This window comes from Rosa rugosa, chromosome 2 (assembly GCF_958449725.1).
Source record: "Rosa rugosa chromosome 2, drRosRugo1.1, whole genome shotgun sequence".
In the NCBI taxonomy this organism is placed as follows: Eukaryota; Viridiplantae; Streptophyta; class Magnoliopsida; order Rosales; family Rosaceae; genus Rosa; species Rosa rugosa.
In genome coordinates, this window is record NC_084821.1 from 71,071,354 (window position 1) to 71,095,961 (window position 24,608).

General features: G+C 38.1%; 3 protein-coding genes across 17 annotated transcripts; all 3 read left to right on the forward strand.

Annotated features, from left to right (window-relative positions):
- Positions 1-509: 509 nt before the first annotated feature.
- LOC133731455 (UDP-glycosyltransferase 72E1-like) lies at positions 510-1,942 on the forward strand. The gene has a single exon (XM_062158820.1). It carries the CDS (start codon positions 521-523, stop codon positions 1,940-1,942), a length of 1,422 nt encoding a protein of 473 aa, XP_062014804.1. The 5' UTR covers positions 510-520.
- Positions 1,943-6,038: 4,096 nt separating this feature from the next.
- On the forward strand, positions 6,039-9,124 carry LOC133729879 (UPF0051 protein ABCI8, chloroplastic). The gene is made up of 2 exons (XM_062157490.1): positions 6,039-7,547; positions 8,594-9,124. The coding sequence occupies exons 1-2, from the start codon at positions 6,117-6,119 to the stop codon at positions 8,810-8,812; spliced, it is 1,650 nt and encodes a 549-aa protein (XP_062013474.1). The 5' UTR covers positions 6,039-6,116; the 3' UTR covers positions 8,813-9,124.
- A 1,715-nt stretch (positions 9,125-10,839) lies between these two features.
- Positions 10,840-24,431, forward strand: LOC133729880 (putative disease resistance protein RGA3). 15 transcript variants are annotated; one of them, XM_062157494.1, is made up of 13 exons: positions 13,925-13,993; positions 14,581-14,721; positions 14,881-14,972; positions 15,456-15,506; positions 15,602-15,803; positions 16,476-16,717; positions 18,082-20,954; positions 21,041-21,109; positions 21,673-21,813; positions 21,973-22,064; positions 22,574-22,624; positions 22,720-22,853; positions 23,852-24,431. In XM_062157494.1, the coding sequence occupies exons 7-8, from the start codon at positions 18,097-18,099 to the stop codon at positions 21,075-21,077; spliced, it is 2,895 nt and encodes a 964-aa protein (XP_062013478.1). In that variant the 5' UTR covers positions 13,925-13,993; positions 14,581-14,721; positions 14,881-14,972; positions 15,456-15,506; positions 15,602-15,803; positions 16,476-16,717; positions 18,082-18,096; the 3' UTR covers positions 21,078-21,109; positions 21,673-21,813; positions 21,973-22,064; positions 22,574-22,624; positions 22,720-22,853; positions 23,852-24,431. The 15 variants fall into 15 exon arrangements, with proteins under 15 accessions (XP_062013487.1, XP_062013488.1, XP_062013489.1 ...); XM_062157491.1 differs by lacking the exon at positions 14,881-14,972; XM_062157495.1 differs by lacking the exon at positions 14,881-14,972 and having other exon boundaries at positions 21,978-22,064.
- Positions 24,432-24,608: the final 177 nt, after the last annotated feature.

Below are 24,608 nucleotides of genomic sequence, written 5' to 3' on the forward strand. Positions count from 1 at the left end.
ACAAAATGATTTTTGTTAAATATAGTATAGATTAGGCAAACTAGCTTTTTAGATATCCTTTAAAATTAAAGCTAATATTTATAATTTAATTATTTCCCAAATTACATTCACAGACGGTTGTTAGGGTGACAATACTTTAACTTGTATCGTTCTGAACTTCTGATGAAATAAGGAATATGAACAATCTAATGATTTCTCCAAATACCACCGCTCCTCCCCTCTAGAACATAATTAATTATTGCATACTTTCAAGTTTCAAGAATACATAAACAGTGGGGTCCTGAGAGAGTAAGAGTAAGTCTAGACGAAGCGTAGGTTCCCGTGAAGAACATGTTGGGATATTTTATGAATTACAATTCAAATTTCCTCGAATACGCCTTTCACAATATTCTTCATGAAGAACTTTAGTTTAGTATTGTTGACTTTCTGGTTAATGATTTAACTCCATCCTTCATAAACCCAGTTGGCCAGTGTTGCACCTTCTGGTATTCCCAGGCATTGTCTTCGATCTATAATCACCATGGTGATGGCGGTGGATGAAGAACACACCCAGAAGCCGCACGTGGCGATGCTATCAAGTCCGGGCGTGGGTCACGTGACCCCTCTTCTCGAGCTAGCCAAACGGCTGGTCGTCGACCTCGGCTTCCAGGTCAGCTTCCTTGCAATCACCACCGATGCACCACCCGCGCAGCTTCAGCTGCTCAACAACAACCCCACCCTGCCTTCCGATCTCCACGTCATCCACCTCCCTCATGTTGATGTGTCAAGCAACAACGTCATAGCAATTCGGATCGTTCAAATTGTCCGAGAGAGCCTTCGTTCACTGCCCTCGGTGCTAACCAACTTACACTCACATAAACCGCCGCTAAAAGCTCTGATCGTCGATCCGTTTTGCATCGAAGCCCTCGAAACCGCCGCCGACCACTCTATCCCAACATATCTTTTCTTGACCGCCTCCGCTTCATTTCTGGCGTTGACCATCTACTTCCCTACGCTTCATGCAGATGTCAAGGGAGACTATGGTAAAATCAAAGAGAGTGTTTTTCTTCCAGGTTGCATGCCCTTGTGGACTGACGATCTTCTCCCTGATGTTCTGGTACCAGAAGTCTTGCCTCTATGCAACCGGATCCCACTCGTCAAGGGCATTTTCGTAAACACATGGGAAGAAATCGAGCCGGTAACGCTGAGCGCATTTAGAAACCACCCTTTCTTTGTCAATCTGCCGACGCCGACGATTCATCCCATCGGACCCCTAACCAAAGACAAAGACGCTGACGTAGAATCGGAGCTGCTCAAGTGGCTGGACAAGCAGCCGTGTGACTCGGTTGTTTACGTGTCATTCGGCAGCGGAGGGACGCTGTCGGCGGAGCAGATGACGGAGTTGGCTCATGGGTTGGAGCTGAGTGGAAAACGATTCCTCTGGGTGGCAAGACCTCCCAGAGCCGATGATGCTTCGGGAAGCTTCTTCGAAGCTGGTGTTGATGGTGCCCTTACGGAGTTGTATCTGCCGGATGGGTTTTCGGAGAGGACACGAGGGTCAGGGCTGGTGACGGCGACGTGGGCTCCGCAAGTGGCGGTGTTGAGCCACCCCTCGGTGTGTGGGTTTGTGACGCACTGCGGGTGGAACTCGGTGATGGAGAGCTTGGTGCACGGGGTGGTGATGGTGGCTTGGCCGCTTTATGCAGAGCAGAAAATGAATGCGAGGGCATTGGTGGAGATGGGAGTGGCGGTGAGGCCCGAGGCGGGAGGGGATGGAGTTGTGGGAAGGGGGGAGGTGGAAAGGGTGGTGAGGATGGTGGTGGAAGGCGAAGAAGGGAAGAAGATGAGGCGGAGTGTGAGGGAGATGCAGCGGAGTGCAGTGGAGGCTTTAGGTGGCGGTGGGTCGTCTAGTGGGTGTCTAAGTCGCTTGGGGAAGGAGTGGAGGAATGGAAGTACAAGTTGATGGAATGTGGGATTCCTCCATCTACAACTGTAGCTTTGTGATTCATGAACAGCAAGTGCCCCGTACGTAATGCATGTTTCATTTGATGTTTGTTGTGCTTGTTTATCTATTGGTTGAAGAGTTTTCAACTTAATTTAATTTATTTCATTTGATAGTATTATATCTCATTGAAGAGTTTTCAACTTAATTTAATGGATATTGTTATCATAATTGCTAGTTGTTTCTGTAGATCGATATGTGAACATGGACATACACATACAAATAACATTAATTTAGTAGAATTATTTGGTGGATAGTTTTGGTCTACGGTTTATGAATCAGTTACCAGATGGGATTGTCGTAATTTATCTACAGACCATCCATAGTAACATGAAATCCTAATCTTTGTGCATTATTAATCTTTGTACGGTTTATGAATAAACAATGTGCATTATTAATTTCTAATCTTTGTTGCTTGACTCAAAACAATCATGTGGAACAAATGAATACAAATACCTCACATTGCGATCATATAACTGGCTTAATGGCTGGAATGATGTTTGGCCCATAAAATCCTAAGTTGATGAAGATAAAGCATCATATAATAAGTTACAATTCTACGGTATTCTGAGAGAATAATATAGTGCGCAATTTTTTTTAAGAGATAGTGTAACATCATATAACTTAATGCAACTCATCTAGGTGAAGAACAAACTAACAGGGAAACAAATGCATATATCTTGTCCATGAGTATTTAAAACATTTGATCATTTTGAAGAAGAATTGTGCTATTTTAGCATTAGTTCAAAGGATGGTTGTATTTTTTAACCTTGGTGATTCTAGTTGGACCTCCAAATTTGCTATTTGGACCTCCCATACTTAGTACACCTCAAATTTACTTTTTAGAATACTTAAAAGGCTAAGTAGACCTCCTTATTTTTACCAAAACACCCTTGAACATAAGATACAACAATATGTTACTCTACTCTTTATCTCTATCTGCAACATGAGAAGAAGAATGAATCAAAATCACATGATATTGTTATCTTATGAGTAGGTCTCTCCTCCATCAAAATTAATAAGAGGTTCTCGATCTTGATATGTTGCTGGAATCCTTTTGATTTTGCTAAAAGAAGGAATTTCAAAGGTTTTGGATTGGAAGATCGAGTAATAACTATATCACAATACTCAATGAATTTAGTTTAAGGAAATTCCAAATTAGATTGTTTTGAATTTATTTTTGTATTAAATGATGGGCCATGTATGAAATTATTGTTTTTTTTAGGTAAATTTTAAAACTATATGTCAATATAAGGAAATTCCGGAAAAATAAAAAATTATTTTCATTGAATGTTATATTTAGGGAGGTAATTTAAGAAGAGTATTTTTTTTTTCAGTTTTCTCTCTTTGTCCTTATTTGTCTTTTCATATGACTTAACAAAATATATTAATAATTGAAAAAAGTTGGAGGTCCAAATATCAAATTTGGAGGTCCAACTAGAATCACTCTTTTTGTTTTGAATGTTAATTAATTGTAAAAAATGATGTAGACATTTCTAGCACATGCACGTTCATTTTCAATCTAGTTATTTATTTTCTATACCTAAAATTGTTTCATTTTGACTGAATTTTAACAAATTCCATAGTAAATGTTTCTGTTTCTAACGATCTCTAAAAGTTATTTAAGTTGTCAGGACATTCTCATTCTAAATAAATTTCTTCGCACCTATCTCTCTTTCTTCTTCTCACAAAGACTTTCATTAAATTGCACTCATAACTTTTTCATTCCAATGGAAATTAACCGCAAAGTTTCGGAAGACCCAGAAAGCTCACCCCTACTTCCAATTTCAAATAACCCTAATTCAAACCCTTATGTTCAGCAGCCAATAGGATCACATTACATTTCTAAAGTTACCATCGTCCAACTCATAATTCTAATGGTTACATTTGGGACAGACTTGTCCTTGCCTTGTTTTTTCACCTCCATGTCCTTGGTTCCCCAAACTCCAACTTTCCAACTCGACTCTCTTTTTCTTTCTAACTTTAACATCTCAAACACAACATTCGGGATTGACTGGGATGTAACCCTTAAAATAGAGAACTCCAATTTGGTCTCAACAGTTCACTTCAACAGCATAAAGGGCTCGATTTCGCACAACAACTACTTTCTTGCAACGTACTCGGTAGAGCCATTTGATTTGGGATACAAGGAGCATAGACCGGTGCACAGGAAGATATCAAAATATCGAACAATGACAATGAATAGATGGGTTTCAGACGAGATTAATAGGCAACGAGATGAGAATGCAACTGTGAATTTCAACCTGACAATGTTTGTTTCAGCTACATATATGACAGGTTGGTTGGGAGTCGAAAAGGTTGTATTGAACCCTCAGTGTTTGGATTTGAGGGTTGCCTTCCTTTCTAAAACTGGGTTCGGAAGTTGGGTAAATGGAGGGCCAATGACATGCTCACTTCCTATGTCGTGAGTTGACTAAAACCGATTGCCCTTTTTCTTTTCGTCCCCGAAGTAGAAGCAAGGTAGCATTTTGGTTTGAAAGTAGAAGATGATGGGGTGTAGAACAATACATATATAAGATTGTTGTAATTATGCACTCAAACAAATCTTTTGCTGTGTATTTGTCTATTTGGTCTTGTTTAATTTACTTGCTTTCACAATTAAAATTCACAATTGAGACTGAGGTGAAATCAGCTTCTTACTATATAAAGGACCATTGAACCTTTTTTTTGTTTTTGTTAAAAGAAGAGTCTCTCGTCCCCTGAACCATAAAAATTACAGACGAGGTAAACATGCAATTTATAAGTTACTGTATATTTGTTTCCCTCTAGACAGATTTGTTTAGTTTTACGTTTACTCATGATCTATCAAAACTTTTATCATTGATTGATAGAACTTCGAGTATCCATGAATATTGATAGCTAGTTGAAACAACGAAAGAAAGTTCAAAAGTTTTTGAATATTTTGTGTTTGATCCTTGCGCACTCTGAGGTTTTGCAGCAATTGAAAGTTCAAGCACGTGTTGAAGAGATGTGGCTTACAGAAGATGATGTTTAAATGTTTATCTATTGCTGATAGTATTATATCTCATTGAAGAGTTTTCAACTTAATTTAGTGGATATTAGTAACATAATTGCTAGTTGTTTCTTTGTAGATCGATATGTGAACATGGACATGCACACACAAATAACATTAATTTAGTAGAATGATTTGATGGATGGTTTAGGTCTAGGGTTTATGAATATAACTGATAAAAGTACCGCATGGGATTGTCATAATTCATCCACAGACCATCCATAGTAACATGAAGTCCAAAAACAATGTGCATTATTAATTCCTAATCTTTGTTGCTTGACTCAAAACAATCATGTGGAACAAATGAATACAAATACCCCACATTTCGATCATAAAACTAGTTCAATGGCTGGAATGATGTTTGTCCCCGTAAAACCCTAGTTTAATGAAGATGAAGCATCATGTGATAAGTTACAATTTTATGGTATTCTGATAGCATAATATTAGTGCGCAATTTTTTTAAACTATTTACCATTTTACTCATAAAAGGTAATTCCATTTTTTAGGCTGAGAATACTTCTTCTTTTTTAGACCATCTTAATTTTTCAAAAGTTTATGCTAATGTTAACCCAAACTTTTTATTTTTTAGTAGGTCTAAATTAGTAGGGATCGGTTTTTTTTTTTTTTTTTGAAAGAAGCGGGAAGAGGACTAGCTCAACGTCCCCTCCCGAAGTATTATTGATAAGGAGAAGAAATAAAAAAATACATACGGGCCGGAGGACGTAACCAAAGCCATGCCCAGAACAAAAACCATATATGCAAAACCGAAATCGAAATCGAAACCTAAAAAAAAAAAAAAAAAAACTGAAGTTGAAAAAAAAAAACCGAACTGTACCGAGTACTAGACTACTAGTTGGTTCGATTTCGGTTTCGACCCGTCAGAAACCAAACCGAATCGAGAACCGAAAATACCCTATCAACCAAGGAACAACATTGAGCCCAAAAACACAAGACCCACGAGCCCAAAGTCCAGCAAATAGGTCCGTGTCAGACACGAGACAGCTATGAATTGTAGCCACACACAAACCCGAGCTCATTTCCACCTCCATCTTCGATTCCATCTTCGCAGTCGTCTCTGGAAACCTCTCTTCCACCAGAGCCATGGCTTCTCTCTTATCCAACGGTATCTCCATCTTCTCTCCCCAACCCACTTCCGACCCCCCCAAGTTCCCAAACCCCTTCCACCCCAACTTCCTCAAGCTCCAAACCCACTTCCGACCCTCCTCCTCCCGCGTCGTCAAGGTCCGCGCCGACGTCAGCTACGACCCCACCACCACCTCCCCCGACCCGACCAACTCCCCAGCTAAGCTCTCACCAGTTGAGGAGTTTCTCCGCAACCGCGACTACGACAAGAAATTCGGGTTCAACATAGACATAGATTCGATTTCGATTCCCAAAGGGCTGTCGAGAGAGACCATCTGTTTGATCTCCAAGATTAAAGAAGAGCCGGTTTGGATGCTTGAGTTTCGTTTGAAAGCTTACGAGAAATTCCTGACCATGAAGGAGCCCAACTGGTCTGACAATCGATACCCACCTGTGAATTTTCAAGATATGTGTTACTATTCTGCGCCCAAGAAGAAGAAGAGCTTGAATAGCTTGGATGAGGCCGACCCGGAATTGCTCAAGTACTTTGATAAGTTGGGTGTGCCTTTGAATGAGCAGAATCGGCTGGCGAATGTTGCAGTTGATGCAGTGTTGGACAGTGTTTCGATCGCCACGACGCATAGGAAGACTCTGGAGGAGGCTGGGGTGATCTTCTGTTCGATTTCGGAGGCGATTAAGGAGCACCCGGATTTGGTTAAGGAGTATTTGGGGAAGGTGGTGCCGCCTGGGGACAATTACTATGCTGCTTTGAATGCTGCAGTTTTTAGTGACGGCTCGTTTTGTTATATTCCGAAAGATGTGAAATGTCCTATGCAAATTTCGACGTACTTCAGGATCAATGCGCTGGAGACGGGGCAGTTTGAGAGGACTTTGATTGTGGCGGAGGATAGGAGTTTCGTGGAGTATTTGGAGGGGTGTACAGCTCCTTCTTATGACCGGAACCAGCTTCATGCCGCGGTGGTGGAGTTGTATTGTGCTGAGGGTGCCGAGATTAAGTACTCCACGGTGCAGAATTGGTATGCTGGGGATGAGGAAGGGAAGGGAGGGATATATAATTTCGTGACCAAGAGAGGGCGTTGCGCAGGGGCGAGGTCTAAGATATCTTGGACTCAGGTGGAGACAGGGTCTGCCATTACTTGGAAGTATCCGAGTGTTGTTCTGGAGGGGGATGATTCTGTGGGAGAGTTTTACTCGGTGGCTTTGACTAATAACTATCAGCAGGCAGACACCGGGACAAAGATGATACACAAGGGGAAGAATACAAGAAGTAGGATTATTTCAAAGGGTATATCAGCTGGGAATTCAAGAAACTGTTATCGGGGCCTTGTGCAGGTTTTTTCACAGGCAGAGAATGCTCGAAATTCCTCACAGTGTGATTCAATGCTTATTGGAGATAATGCAGCTGCCAACACCTACCCATACATTGAGGTAATTGTCTTTGATCTTGTCTCTTTTATTTATGGCGTTATGATCGTGTATGTTCTGTAATGTAATACAACTTTGCCTATTGTGTGATGATTCTTCATTGGATGACATCTTTGCGTTACTTTATTTTACTCTGCCATTATGCTGAAGCATGTCCTCCTACATTCTCCCAAAAAAAAATTTGTCCAAAATGATCATTTTCACCCAAAATTGTGGGCAGCACACGGTTTTTTGGCTAAATTTTCATGTTCTTATTTTCTTACCAAAATGTTCCCATTAGTACGTCGTTATTTTTAAGCAATAGTAGAATTGAAAGACCTCAAAAATCTAGACCCAATTTTGTTTTACAATTTTTCAAAGTCGGGAAACCGGAAAAACCATAAAAACCAATTGGGTCTGGATTTTTGAGGTCTGCCATTTGGAGAAGCTCCTAAAAATCATCACAATTGGCTTCAGCGTACCATACATTTGCCAAATGTATTTTGCTTGGATAATTTTGTTGATGTGGTTCTTAAAGATGGAAGGCATGATGAGCCTGGTGTTTTGTATCGAGGTTGCTTGTTTGTGATGCTTTCCAGAAGGTTAACAAAATAGTTAGGGTTTGTCGAGAAGGTTAAAACAGGTTCTAGCAACTGGAAGTGATTTGGTTTTTATATTACTGTTCCATTGATTATCTAGAGTGTTCAGTCATAAAGGCTAACCACGACCATACACATACAAGCATATTCTTGCATTGCAGTGTGGGTTTAAGTTGAAAGTTATAGGTAATTGATGATGGATTAACTGGAACATCCTTACCTGCTACTAGTTTTTAAATTTTCAGCCAATAAAGACATGTTTGAAGTTTTACAACCATAATAATTGCCTTACAATTGGCTGTTTTGGTATTAATTGTCGGTTTGATTATTTTTGTTTCCAAAATAATTGTTATGTTCTTCCCATTATGTTGTTGCTTGTCTTCCAGTTAGTGCTCGTGTAATGTAAAACTATCATGGAATATGCAATTATTCTTTTGTTCCTCAATGAAATCATTCTGTACTTGTTAACAGGTCAAGAATCCCACAGCTCGCATTGAACACGAAGCCAGTACCTCCAAAATTGGTGAGGACCAGCTATTTTACTTTCAGCAAAGGGGAATAGACTATGAGAAAGCCATGGCTGCCATGATATCTGGTTTTTGCCAGGCAGTATTCAATGAGCTTCCTGATGAGTTTGGATCTGAGGTGAATCAACTGATTGGCTTGAAGCTTGAAGGAACAGTGGGGTAGATAATTGTAACAGGACATATAAGGTGAGTCGAGCAAATCCAATCTTTTTGTCAATGGGTGTATAATCCAAGTAGTTTGCAAGAGACCTTGTACCTTATAAGATGGCTAAAATATGCACAAGTATGTACATAAATATTTGATGTAAATGTGTATCCTCTGTTGCCAGATTGCCCCACAGTAACTTGTTGAGATAGAAGCACTAATAACGCGCAGAAAACATGTTGTGACAGAACTTTGCTTCTTGTTTGGCATTAATGTGCTGGTTATGAATTACACTTCAAGCTCAAGAATGTGTCAAAGTTGCCCATTTTACAGTTTTGTGTTGTTTTTACTTTTAATACTTCAGGTTTATTGGATAAGTCCAGAATAGTTTTGGTGTTAGAATTGCATGAATTTTGTGAAATCTAAGCAGTTTCGGCAGAATAACACTGTAACAAAGGCACCAAAAGAAAATGAAAAGAAGAAAGGAAACTCAGATACCAGTTGTAAGTTTTTATTGATAACAAACAAAGGCACCTCAAAGATTTGGGCAGAGATGGTGTTTATGTAACCTAAATCAAATTGGAACACCCCCCCACCCGAAAAAAAAACACCCCCAAACAGAAAAACAGCATATCTGCTTAAACTGAATGTCAGACTTGAAGAATGTAGCCTACTTGCAGTTAGGTATTGACAAGCAAAGCAGAAATTGCTTTCGGCTGAGAATCTAAGTTGGCTGTTCTTGAATAATACTAGTTTTCAATACACTGACAATAATGCTACATCTGTCTTCTGGGAAGAACATACATGAACTGTGGAAAGTCCATCAGTTTTTGACTTTTTGCATACTACTACTCCATTTCTCCTCTAGCTTTTGGTTTTAGGTGTGGATCTTTTATGAGACAAAAGCATAAGCTGATCCACAAAGAGCATTTGATTTCATTCACAAGCAACAACCTTTCTCCAACTGCAAATCTAATTCCTCAAAACGAACAATCCTACCTTGAATCTCTTTCATTGCTGCTCCAGATATAGCCTTAATTGATATTTAACCCCTAAACATATACTCGTTTTGTCCCAACAAAAAAGAGCCTATACTTTCTAAAAGGGGAGTTGAATTTGTACTCCAGGTTACAATCTGCATCCATAGCCCTCCTATTGTTCTGTTTTGTCTTTCCGACGTCTCTTAACAACTTATAATTTTTCTTATCAGATATTTCCCTCACGGCTCTTGCCTCTTCTCATTTTCTTTTCCTATTGCTCTAAGCCTCTAATTCTCTGTCATCTTCCGTTTTTACATCCATGAAAACAATTCAAACAAACAAAAAATTCAAAGGTTGATGTTGTGCTGGATTAGACAGCTGTAGAGAGCAAGTCAAATATGTGCATGACTGTAATATGGGGTTACAGATACAAAAGACAACTCTAGGAATCAATAACTTTCTCAGCCGGTGGAAAACTGGATATGTTAACTCTGTATTGGTTGTCTAAGAATCAGCCGCCCTAATACAAATTTGGTTGAACCTTCAATATGTTTACCGAAAGTTTGATCAGTCGGTCTGTAGGTAGGGTAAAAAGACTTACCATCTACTCGTCTATAAGACAAACAAACACATATTGATTAAGTCAACGAGGAGCTGGGTAACGTTTTAGCTGCATATGCAAAATATTGTTAATTGTTTTTGTTAGCGAGATTATCTCTTCCTCCCCAATCAAGTCAGCACCTCCGAAATTGATTTGTTCATAATTGTAATTAATGTATAGCTCGATCTCCAAGCATTCCTGTACACTATATATGTATATATATGTATGTATGTATCGTTGTAAACATATCAATATCAAGGAATATATTTTCTACAGTTTTAGCTATTAAACAAAGTGGCTGAAACTTCAGAGAAATGTACAACTGATAAACAAAATCTTTTTGAGCTGGTCAATGGGGCAACCGTCATTGCATATGTAATCAGCGGAGAATTTTAAACTTAGGTTCAATTTTTTTTTTTGGTGGAATAGTTCATTAGTTGTTTTGTTGACTTGACATTTTTATTGCTGGAGCCTGGAGATAGTTGTCTTTACTTAAACCAGATAGCAGATTGGCAAAAGGCACAACCATTCTGCAATTTTTACTTCACATACATCACTTGCTGTTAATCATTTTTCATTGTGATCCAGTTTCTAATACATACAATGGCTGAAGCACTCATCTTGATGCTTCTAGAGAAATTGGCTTCTGTAACTTTTCAACTCACAGAAAAAAAGGTGAGACTGGTTTTGGATGTTGAGAAAGAAGTTGAAGAATTCACTGGAACTCTTGAAGCAATTCAAGCTGTGCTTGAGGATGCAGAGCAGAAGCAAGTCAAGGATGTAAGCGTGAGGAATTGGTTGGATAAGCTGAAGGAAGTGTCCTTTAAGATGGATGACGTGCTGGATGAGTGGAACACTGAAATTCTGAGACAACAAGTTGAGAATCAAGAAACAAACAATGAAACTGCTCTTGTTACCAAGAAGAAGGTATGGTTCTCTATACCCTCTCATTGCTTTTGTTTTGCTCAAGTCAGTAGGGTAATTCTTCGTCGTGATATTGCACTCAACATAAAAGATCTGAATGATAAGCTAACTGTCATTGCTAATCAAAGGCAAGCATATAACTTGCAATCCATAGAAAGAAGTGCGGAACAACCTGAGCGAAAGAAGAGTTCATCTTTTGTTGATATATCCAAAGTTTTTGGTCGTGACAATGAAAAAGATATTTTGATAAGCAGATTGTTGAGTGAGAATAGTCAAGAAGAGAGGGCACTCCTTGTCATCCCTATCATAGGCATGGGAGGAGTTGGTAAGACAACTCTTACCCAACTAGTGTATAATGATGAAACTGTTAAATCCCATTTTGAGATGAGAATATGGGTTTGTGTCTCAGACCCTTTTGATGAGATCAAGATTGCCAAAGCCATTACTGATGGTAATGGTGTTTCAAATTCAGATGAGTTAGAAGCTGTCTTGCAATGCATGTCTAAATCCATTGAGGGGAAAAAGTTTCTCCTTGTCTTAGATGATGTATGGACCCAAAATCATACAAAGTGGGAACAATTAGAGTTACCTTTAATGCAGAATTGTGGTAAAGGTAGTAGAATAATTGTGACCACAAGAAAAGAGGAGGTCGCTATTATGATGGGAGCAACCCCTCACATGATGCACTTGAAGCAGTTGAGTATGCAAAATTGCTTGTCATTGTTCAATCACATTGTGTTTCTTGATAGGAAAGAGGATGAGTCTACTGTCTTCCGAGCTATTGGTGAGGGAATTGTGAAAAAATGTAAGGGTTTGCCACTTGCTGCAAAGACTTTGGCGAGCCTCATGCGCTATAAGAAGACGATGAAAGAGTGGCAAGATGTTTTGGACAGTAAGATTTGGGATATAGAAGGGTTTGAGCAACAAGTTTTTCAACCACTTTTTCTCAGTTATCATGATTTGGCCCCTGCTGTCAGACGTTGTCTGTTATACTGTGCTACTTTTCCAAAAGATTATGTGTTTGATAAAAGTATCTTGATTGAGCTCTGGATGTCACAAGACTATCTTCATTCAAGAGGGAACCATGAAAAAGAAGTCGTTGGTCAGATCTTTTTTGATAACTTAGTAATGCGCTCTTTCTTCCAAGATCTTGTGGATGATGAGTTTGACAAGCTTACTGTGCGTTGCAAAATGCATGATATTGTTCATGACTTTGTGCAGTCCCTCACTGAGAAAGAATGTGTCATTATGGAGTTATCTGGTGCAAACAAAATAAGAGAGCCACTAGTGAGTAATAAGTTGCGCCATTTCACCTTAATGTCTGCACCTGAGGGTCCATTCCCATCTTCTATTTCATTTCAGAATTACAAGAATCTGTGTACTCTCACTACTTTTGATTGCAAAATTTCTGCCATAGACTCGAAGTTCATTTCAGAACTGAAATGTCTAAGAACATTAAATTTGAGTCACAATCGCCTCCAAGAGCTTCCAGAGAACATTGGTTATTTGATACATTTGAGGTATCTTGACTTGTCTTTTAATCGTTCTTTGAAGAAATTACCCACCACTTTAGGTAATTTATTCAATCTGCAAACCTTGCGCCTTCTGCGCTGCAGGGCACTTAAAGAACTCCCTAAGAGCATGGGAAAGCTGATTAGCCTAAGACATCTTTACATTCAGTTTTGTGATCAGCTGAAGTACCTGCCAAAAGGGATTTGCAGATTAACAAGCTTGCAAACACTAGATATGTGCCCTGTTTATGGCAGTGAAGATGATGAAGCATTCAAGTTGGGGGATTTGGGAAGCTTGGACCAGCTTCAGGGTGCTCTCACCATAAAAGTTTTGGGGGATGGGAAGGATGCAAATGAGGCTGAGAATGCCCGTATGTGGAATAAAAAACAACTTTTTTATTTGGGAGTTGATACTTGCAATGAGGACAACATGAGAAGAAAAAGCAATGTGAAGATTTTGAATCTCTTACAACCACATCAAGATTTAAATTCATTAGAGATTTCTGTGTATGATGGCACCACCTGGCCTAGTTGGATAATGTCTTTGTACAATTTGAGAGTACTTAGTCTTGATTCTTGTATGTGTGAGTTTTTGCCTCCTCTTGGGAAATTACCATTCCTTGAGAAGCTGTCAGTGAGCTATATGAGAAGACTGAAAAGGGTTGGAGTTGAATTTCTGGGGATAGAAGAAGCTCAAACATCAAGACAATCATCTAAACGTACTGTTTTGTTCCCAAAATTAAAACAACTTCTGTTTTGGCGATTGGGGTGGTTGGAAGAGTGGAACGGAATGGAAGGGTGGAAGGAAGAAGACTCTGACATTACAATAATGCCATGCCTTTCTAGCTTAAGAATTATGGACTGCAAAAGCCTCAAATTGCTGCCAGACTTCTTGCGAAGATCACAACTGCAGAGTCTTGAAATCATTGGATGTTGGACTCTTGCCAAATGTTGTGAAGAAAGCAGAGGAAGGGAGTGGCCCAAGATTTCTCATATCCCAAACATCAAAGTTGAATACTGGGGTAATTGGTTCTTGTTATTGATGCATTATTCATTCACCATATTTCCATTTCACTTGTGATCATTATCATATTTTTATGCTTCTTTTGTCTAGGGAATATGTAAGTGGTGGCAATATCGGTCTTCTATAATCTTCCTCCAACACATATTCTTCTAGTGAAAGGTAATGTTCTTTGTTTATATTATACTCAAATTTACTTCATTTTGATATGTCTATTATTTTAATTGTATGATAGCTACTTCTGGTGTGGCTGGAAGGGTTTGCAGTTAGTTTGCATGTGATTGCCATGGTATTCCCTGTTTATAATATCCTTGCTGTTATCTTCTTTCTTTCCACGTTAGGTTATCTAGAAAGACTTCATATATATTTTTTTTTCCACATAGATGTACTCATGTACTGATGGAGCATTTATACTTACATATGGAGCATATATGTGTATACATTGGAAGAAGAACTACATGTTGTGAACTAAGTTTCAACTACGAAAGCAGACATCCCTGTCTGATTTCTTTATATTGTTCTTAAACCATATCTGACATATCTTTACAAGTCTGTGAAGTATATATGATTTTCTAATACATCACTCTTTGTCCGTCTGCAACGTTTGGAGACATGCATATCAAATTTTGTGTAAAAGATTTGAGTTTTAAACCTGTTCTGTCATTGTTGATGTAGTCATTACATCTTCTTACTGCAATCAAATAAACACAGACGCTATAGTTGCTTATTTCTTGGAACTGCCAATGTAGGATTTACCTCCAGCTAGAGAAAAGATTCAATCTCAACCGACACACACTGTGCTGCAGGATTGTCAAGTATTGATAGACAATCAAGAAACTTGACTTTCCTTTTCCTATCCTCTTCACCTGATTGGTGAGGCTCGTACCGAGGTAGTTTTTCTTCTTTATCTAAAGTAATCCCCATGGAATAGTTTAAAGGCTTGATTTCACACTTACTAGATGTCAAATTCGAATATCATTAGGTTTGATATCTAATTTCCAAGGCAAGGCATTTTCTTTTTGTAATGGCTGAAACTTTTTGTGGCACAGAAGAGACTGAGAAGAGTGATGTACCCCAAAAGTCTCGTTAGAAGACTTCACTTTCAAGTTTCCAATATAAAGTCATCCGAAGACCATATGAGGTCATTGTTTTGATTTGGTATATATACACAAACAGACACAAACACTTTAGTTTCTGGTAAACTTCCTTAGATAAATGATTGCAAGAATCCAAAATTCTTGATCCAGACCTTCTGAAAACATTGATTTTAGTACAATAGTAGAGGCAGTAGTTGCACTATTACCTGGAGAACGATTTCCGGGGGTCATTCTGCCTCTTGGCATAGGTCAGTAAGAGTTGAGAAGTAGCTTAATTAGGGTAGGCAATACAAATTTCCTCTCTCATGCAGTACTGTCTACAGTAATTGCAAGCCTTACATTCTCAAACAAGCATTATTTGCTGATGAACTTTAATTACCATTGAGTAATGGATAGGTTTGATACCTAAAAGTTGCCCTTCATGATGCACATATTTCATGCGTGTTCTACATGATATTAAAAAAATTTATTTGGCAAAATATGATTTACCAATAACCAATGTAATGAGTTCATCAACCTGTCAACAGGCTGATGCATGACCGTGACCCTATATTAAATTATATACCCAAGATGAGAAGGTAATGGGTCCAACAGTTCATATTAATAATCTTGTACTGATGTAGTGATGCTTAAAGAGGAGCATTAATGTACATGATACTACCTGTTATTCTAGGTCATCGCAAACTCTATTATACAAGGCAAAGAATACAAGAAGTAGAGTTATTTCAAAGGGTATATCAGCTGGGAATTCAAGGAACTGTTATCGGGGCCTTGTTCAGGTTTTTTCACAGGCAGAGAATGCTCAAAATTCCTCCCAATGTGATTCAATGCTTATTGGAGATAATGCAGCTGCCAACACCTACCCATACATTGAGGTAATTGTCTTTGATCTTGTCTCTTTTATTTATGGCATTTTGATCTTGTCTCTTTTATTTATAACGTTATGATCGTGTATGTTCTGTAATGTAAGATTCTTATTAATTGGATGACATCATTGCATTACTTTACTCTGCCATTATGCTGAAACATTTCCTCCTGCATTCTTCCAAAGACTAAAATTTTCCCATTGGTACATCCTGATTTTTAAGCAATGCTAGAATTGACGGACCTCAAAAATCTCGATCCAGCTTTGTTTTACGATTTTTCAAAGTCGGGAAACCAGAAAATCATAAAAACCAATTGCATCTGGATTTTTGAGGTCTGCCATTTGGAGAAGCTCCTAAAAATCATCACAATTGGCTTCAGCGTACCATACATTTGCCAAATGTATATTGCTTGGATAATATTGTTTATTTGGATCTTAAAGATGGATGGCATGATGAGTCTGGTGTTTTGTTTCGAGGTTGCTTGTTTTAGTTTTCAGCCGATAATGACATGCTTGAAGTATTACAACCATAATAATTGCTTTACAACCAAAATAATTGTTATGTTCTTCCCATTATGTTGTTGCTTGACTTCCAGTTAGTGCTCGTGTAATGTAAAACTATCATGGAATATGCTATTATTCTGTTGTTCCTCGATGAAGTCATTCTGTTACTTGTTAATAGGTCAAGAATCCCACAGCTCGCATTGAACACGAAGCCAGTACCTCCAAAATTGGTGAAGACCAGCTATTTTACTTTCAGCAAAGGGGAATAGACTATGAGAAAGCCATGGCTGCCATGATATCTGGTTTTTGCCAGGCAGTATTCAATGAGCTTCCTGATGAGTTTGGGTCTGAGGTGAATCAACTGATTGGCTTGAAGCTTGAAGGAACAGTGGCGTAGATAATTGTGACAGGACATATAAGGTGAGTCGAGCAAATCCAATCTTTTTGTCCTTAAATAATACGAGTTTCAATACACTGGCAATAATACTACATATGTCTTCTGGGAAGAACATACATGAACTGCGGAAAGTCCATCCGTTTTTGCATTCTACTACTCCATTTCTCCTCTAGCTTTTGGTTTTAGGTATGGATCTTTTATGAGACAAAAGCATAAGCTGATCCACAAAGAGCATTTGATTTCATTCACTCCAATTGTGGCTTTTCTTTCTCCAACTGCAAATCTAATTCCTCAAAACGAACAATCCTACCTTGAATCTCTTTCATTGCTTCTCCTGATATAGCCTTAATTGACATTTAACCCCTAAACATATACTCGTTTTGTCCCAACAAAAAAGAGCCTATACTTTCTAAAAGGGAGTTGAATTTGTACTCTCCCGGTTACAATCTGCATCCCTCGCCCTTCTATTGTTCTGTTTTGTCTTTCCAACGTCTCTTAACAACTTATAATATTTCTTAGCAGATCCTTCACTGCTCTTGCCTCTTCTCATTTCATTTTCCTATTGCTCTAATTCTCTGTCGTCTTCCGTTTTTACATCCATGAAAACAATTCAAACAAACAAAAAATTCAAGGGTTGATGGGTTAGACAGCTGTAGAGAGCAAGTCAAATATGTGCATGAATGTTGGATAGGAAATCTGGATTCTGGACCGGAATATGGGGTTACAAATACAAAAGAGGAGGTTCTATTGGAACGTAGTTGACTCTAGATATCAATAACTTTCCCACCCGGTGGAAATCTGTACTGGTTGTCTAAGAATCAGCCATCTGTAGGTAGAGTAAAAAGACTACCATCTACTCTAGTATATAAGACAAACAAACACATATTGATGAAGTCAACGAGGAGCTGAGTAACGTTTTAGCTGCATATTCAAATGAATATTGTTAATGGTTTTTGTTAGCGAGGATCTCTCTTCCTCCCCAATCAAGTCAGCATCTCCTAAATTGATTTGTTCATAATTGTAATTAATGTAGAGCTTGATCTCCAATCATTCCTGTACACTATATATATATAAATATTAATATCAAGGAATATATTTTCTACAGTTTTAACTACTAAACAAAGTGGCTGAAACTTCAGAGAAATGTACAACTGGTAAAAAAAAAAATCTTTTTGAGCTGGTCAATGGGGCGAACCTAGGTTTCAATTATTATTTTTATTGTTGAATAGTTCATTGGTTGTTTCGTTGACTTGACATTTTTATTGCTGGAGCCTGGAGATAGTTGTCTTTATTTAAAGTAGATAGCAGATTGGCAAAAGGCACAACCATTCTGCAATTTTACTTCACATACATCACTTGTTGTTAATCATTTTCCATTGTGATCCAGTTTCTAATACATACAATGGCTGAAGCACTCATCTTGATGCTTCTAGAGAAATTGGCTTCTGTAACTTTTCAACTCACAGAAAAAGAGGTGAGGCTGGTTTTGGATGTTGAGAAAGAAGTTGAAGAATTCTCTGGAAATCTTGAAGCAATTCAAGCTGTGCTTGAGGATGCAGAGCAGAAGCAAGTCAAGGATGCAAGCGTGAGGAATTGGTTGGATAAGCTGAAGGAAGTGTCCTTTAAGATGGATGACGTGCTGGATGAGTGGAACACTGAAATTCTGAGACAAAAAGTTGAGAGTCAAGAAACACACAATGAAACTGCTCTTGTTACCAAGAAGAAGGTATGGATCTCTATACCCTCTCATTGCTTTTGTTTTGGACAAGTCAGTAGGGTAATTCTTCGTCGTGATATTGCACTCATCATAAAAGATCTGAATGATAAGCTAACTGTCATTGCTAATCAAAGGCAAGCATATAACTTGCAATCCATAGAAAGAAGTGCGGAACAACCTGAGCGAAAGAAGAGTTCATCTTTTGTTGATATATCCAAAGTTTTTGGTCGTGACAATGAAAAAGATATTTTGATAAGCAGATTGTTGAGTGAGAATAGTCAAGAAGAGAAGGCGCTCCTTGTCATCCCTATCATAGGCATGGGAGGAGTTGGTAAGACAACTCTTACCCAACTAGTGTATAATGATGAAAATGTTAAATCCCATTTTGAGATGAGAATATGGGTTTGTGTCTCAGACCCTTTTGATGAGATCAAGATTGCCAAAGCCATTACTGATGGTAATGGTGTTTCAAATTCAGATGAGTTAGAAGCTGTCTTGCAATGCATGTCTAAATCCATTGAGGGGAAAAAGTTTCTCCTTGTCCTAGATGATGTATGGACCCAAAATCATACAAAGTGGGAACAATTAGAGTTACCTTTAATGCAGAATTGTGGTAAAGGTAGTAGAATAATTGTGACCACAAGAAAAGAGGAGGTCGCTATTATGATGGGAGCAACCCCTCACATGATGCACTTGAAGCAGTTGAGTATGCAAAATTGCTTGTCATTGTTCAATCACATTGTGTTTCTTGATAGGAAAGAGGATGAGTCTACTGTCTTCCGAGCTATTGGTGAGGGAATTGTGAAAAAATGTAAGGGTTTGCCACTTGCTGCAAAGACTTTGGCGAGTCTCATGCGCTATAAGAAGACGATGAAAGAGTGGCAAGATGTTTTGGACAGTAAGATTTGGGATATAGAAGGGTTTGAGCAACAAGTTTTTCAACCACTTTTTCTCAGTTATCATGATTTGGCCCCTGCTGTCAGACGTTGTCTGTTATACTGTGCTGCTTTTCCAAAAGATTATGTGTTTGATAAAAATATCTTGATTGAGCTCTGGATGTCACAAGACTATCTTCATTCAAGAGGGAACCATGAAAAAGAAGTCGTTGGTCAGATCTTTTTTGATAACTTAGTAAGGCGCTCTTTCTTCCAAGATCTTGTGGATGATGAGTTTGACATGCTTACTGTGCGTTGCAAAATGCATGATATTGTTCATGACTTTGTGCAGTCCCTCACTGAGAAAGAGTGTGTCATTATGGAGTTATCTGGTGCTAACAACAAAAAAGAGCCACTAGTGAGTAATAAGTTGCGCCATTTCACCTTAATGTCTGCACCTGAGTTCCCATCTTCTATGTCATCTCAGAATTACAAGAATCTGCGTACTCTCACAACTTTTAATTGCAAAATTTCTGCCATAGACTTGAAGTTAATTTCAGAACTGAGATGTCTAAGAACATTAAATTTGAGTCACAATGGCCTCCAAGAGCTTCCACAGAACATTGGTGATTTGATACATTTGAGGTATCTTGACTTGTCTTTTAATCGTTCTTTGAAGAAATTACCCACCACTTTAGGTAATTTATTCAATCTGCAAACCTTGCGCCTTCTGCGCTGCAGGGCACTTAAAGAACTCCCTAAGAGCATGGGAAAGCTGATTAACCTGAGACATCTTTACATTCAGTTTTGTGATCAGCTGAAGTACTTGCCAAAAGGGATTGGCAGATTAACAAGCTTGCAAACACTAGACATGTGCCCTGTTTATGGCAGTGAAGATGATGAAGCATTCAAGTTGGGGGATTTGGGAAGCTTGGATCAGCTTCAGGGTGCTCTCACCATAAAAGTTTTGGGGGATTGGAAGGATGCAAATGAGGCTGAGAATGCCCGTTTGTGGAATAAAAAACAACTTTTTTATTTGGGAGTTGATACTTCCGATGACAACATGTGTAGAAAAAGCAATGTGAAGATTTTGAATCTCTTACGACCACATCAAGATTTAAATTCTTTAGAGATTTCTGTGTATGATGGCACCACCTGGCCTAATTGGATAATGTCTTTGTATAATTTGAGAGTACTTAGTCTTGATTCTTGTGCGTGTGAGTTTTTGCCTCCTCTTGGGAAATTGCCATTCCTTGAGAAGCTGTCAGTGAGCTATATGGCAAGACTGAAAAAGGTTGGAGTTGAATTTCTGGGAATAGAAGAAGCTCAAACGTCAATGAAATCATCTAAACGTACTGTTTTGTTCCCAAAATTAAAACAACTCCTGTTTTGGCGATTGGTGAAGTTGGAAGAGTGGAACGGAATGGAAGGGTGGAAAGAAGAAGATTCTGACATTACAATAATGCCATGCCTTTCTAGCTTAAGAATTATGGACTGCAGCAATTTGAGGCTTCTGCCAGACTTCTTGCAAAGATCGCAACTGCAGAGTCTTGAAATCATTGGAAGTTGGATTCTTGCCAGATGTTGTGAAGAAGGCAGAGGAAGGGAGTGGCCCAAGATCTCTCATATCCCAAACATCAAAGTTGAATACCCCATTAATGATTTCAGGTAATTGGTCATTGTTAATTATGCATTATTCATTCACCATATTTCCATTTCAGTTGTGATCATTATTATATGCTTCTTTTATCCAGGGCAATTGCAACTCGTGGCTATATCCATCTTCTATAATCTTCTGCCACCACATATTCTTCTATTGAAAGGTAATTTTCTTTGTTTATATTATACTCAAATTTACTTCATTTTGATATGTTTATTATTTTAATTGTATGATAGCAACTTCTGGTGTGGATGGAATGGTTTGCAGTTAGCTTGCATGTGATTGCTATGGTATTACCTGTTATAATATCCTTGCTGTTATCTTCTTTCTCTCCCCATTAGGTTATCTTGAAAAACTTCATTTTTTTTTCACATAGATGGACCATTTGTACTTTACCTATGGAGCATATATGTGTATACATTGGAAGAAGAACAACATGTTGTGAACTAAGTTTCAACTACGAAAGCAGACATGTCTGTCTGTTTTCTTCATATTGTTCTTAAACTATATCTGATATATCTTTACAAGTCTGTAAAGTATATATGATGTACTATACATCACTGTTTGTGCTTCTGCAACGTTTGGAGACATGCATTTCAAATTTTGTGTGAAAGATTTGAGTTTTAAGCCTGTTCTGTCATTGTTGATGTAGTCATTACATCTTCTTACTGCAATCGAATAACCACAGATACTATAGTTGCTTATTTCCTGGAACTACCAATGTAGGATTTACCTCCAGCTAGAGAAAAGATTCAATCTCAACCGACACATTCTATGCTGCAGGATTGTCAAGTATTGATAGACAATCAAGAAACTTGACTTTCCTTCTCCTATCCTGTTCAGTTGATTGGTGAGGCTCGTACTGAGGTAGTTTTTCTTCTTTATCTAGAGTAACCCCCATGCAATAGTTTTAAGGCTTGATTTCACACTTGCTAGAAGTCAAATTCGAATATCATTAGGTTTGATATCTAATTTCCAAGGCAAGGCATTTTCTTTTCGTAATGGCCGAAACTTTTTGTGGCACAGAAAAGACTGAGAAGAGTGATGTATCCCAAAACTCTTGTTTCAAGACTTTGCTTTCAAGTTTCCAATATAAAGTCATCAGAAGACCATATGAGGTCAGTGTTTTGTTTTGGTATATATACACAAATAGACACACACACTTTAGTTTCTAGCAAACTTCCTTAGATAAATGATTGCAAAAATCCAAAATTCTTGATCCAGTCCTTCTGAAAACATTGATTTTAGCACAATAGTAGAGACAGTAGTTGCATTATTACCTGAAGAACGATTTCCATGGGTCATTCTACCTCTTGGCATGGGTTAGTAACAGTTGAGAAGTAGCTTAGGGTAGGCAATATAAATTTCCTCTCTCATGCAATACTGTCTACAGTAATTGCAAGCCTTACATTCTCAAACAAGTATTATTTGCTGATGAACTTTAATCACTATTGAGTAGGGTTATTTCTGGACAATATAACCAAAGTAATGGATAGGTTTGATACCTAAAAGATGCCCTTCATGATGCACATATTTCATGCTTGTTCTATATGATATTAAAAAAATTTATTTGGCAAACAGTGATTTATAAATAACCAATGTAATGAGTTCATCAACCTGTCAACAGGCTGATGCATGACCGTGACCCTATATCAGATTATATACCCAAGATGAGAAGGTAATGGTTCCAACAGTTCATATTAATAATCTTGTACTGATGTAGTGATGTTTAAAGAGGAGCATTAATATACATGATACTACCTGTTGTTCTAGGTCATCGCAAAATCTATCATACAAGGCAAAGAATACAAGAAGTAGAATTACTTCAAAGGGTATATGAGCTGGGAATTCAAGGAACTGTTATTGGGGCCTTGTGCAGGTTATTGGACGCCTACCCACACATTGAGGTAATTTTCTTTGATCTTGTCTCGTTTTATGGTGTTACGATCATGTATGTTCTGTAATGTAATACAACTTTGCCTATTGTTTGATGATTCTTCATTGGATGACATCATTGCATTACTTTATGTTACTCTGCCATTATGCTGAAGCATTTCCTCCTACATTCTTCCAAATTTTTTTGTCCAAAATCATGATTTTCACCCAAAATTGTGGCCAAATTTTCATGTTCTTATTTTCTCACCATAATCTTTCCCTTGGTACATCCTGATTTTTAAGCAATGCTAGAATTGACGGACCTCAAAAATCTAGACCCAATTTTGTTTTACAATTTTTCAAAGTCAGAAAACTGGAAAAATCATAAAAAAGAATGGGGTCTGGATTTTTAAAGTCTGTCAGTTGGAGAAGCTCCTAAAAATCATCACAATTGGCTTCAGATTACCATGCATTTGCCAAATGTATCTTGCTTGGATAATTTTGTTGATTTGGTTCTTCAAGATGGAAGGCATGATGAGCCTGGTGTTTTGTGTCAAGGTTGCTTGTTGGTGATGCTGGCCAGATGGTTAACAAAATAGTTAGGGTTTGTCGAGAAGGTTAAAACAGGTTCTGGCAATTGGAAGTGATTTGGTCTTTATCTTACTCTTCCATTGATTATCTAGAGTGTTCACAAGCATATTGTTGCATTTAAGTGTGGGTTTAAAGTCGAAAAAGTCGAAAGTTATAGGGAATTGATGATGGATTAACTGGTACATCCTTACATGCTACTAGTTTTTTAATTTTCAGCCGATAAAGACATGTTTGAAGGTTTACAACCATAATAACTGCTTTGCAATTGGCTGTTTTGGCATTAATTGTCAGTTTGATTCTTTCTTTTCAAAACAAGTGTTATGTTCTTCCCATTATGTCGTTGCTTTTTTTTGCAGTTAGTGCTCGTGTAATGTAAAACTATCATGGAATATACGATTAGTCTTTGCTCCTCAATGAAATCATCTGTACTTGTTAACAGGTCAAGAATCCCACAGCTTGCATTGAACACGAAGCCAGTACCTCCAAAATTGGTGAAGACCAGCTATTTTACTTTCAGCAAAGGGGAATAGACTATGAGAAGCCATGATATCTGGTTTTTGCCAGGCAGTATTCAATGAGCTTCCTGACGAGTTGGGATCTGAGGTGAATCAACTGATTGGCTTGAAGCTTGAAGGAACAGTGGGGTAGATAATTGTAACAGGACATATAAGATTATAAGATGAGTCGAGGAAATTCAATCTTTTTGTCAACGGGTGTTAAATCCGAGCAGTTTGCAAGAGACCTTGTACGTTATAAGATGGCTAAAATGTGCATAAGTATGTACATAAATATTTGATGTACATGTGTATCATCTGTTGCCAGATTGCCCACAATAACTGAGATAGAAGCACTAATAACGTGCACAAAACATACCTACAGAACTTTGCTTGTTGTTTGGCATTAATGTGCTGGTTATGAATTACGTTTTAAGCTCAAGAATGTGTATTAAGTTGCCCATTTTACAGTTCTGTGTTGCTATTACTTATAATTGGTATAGAAAAGCAGAGTGCTTCAGGTTCTTTGGATCAGTCTGGAGTCCGGACTGGGCAGAACTACAGTTTTGGTGTTGGAATTGCATGAATTTTGTGAAATCTACGCAATTTCGACCGAAACTCAGATACCACTTTTAACTTGTAAGTTGGGCACCTCCAATATTTGCACAAAGATGGTGTTCATGTAACCTAAAACAAACATAC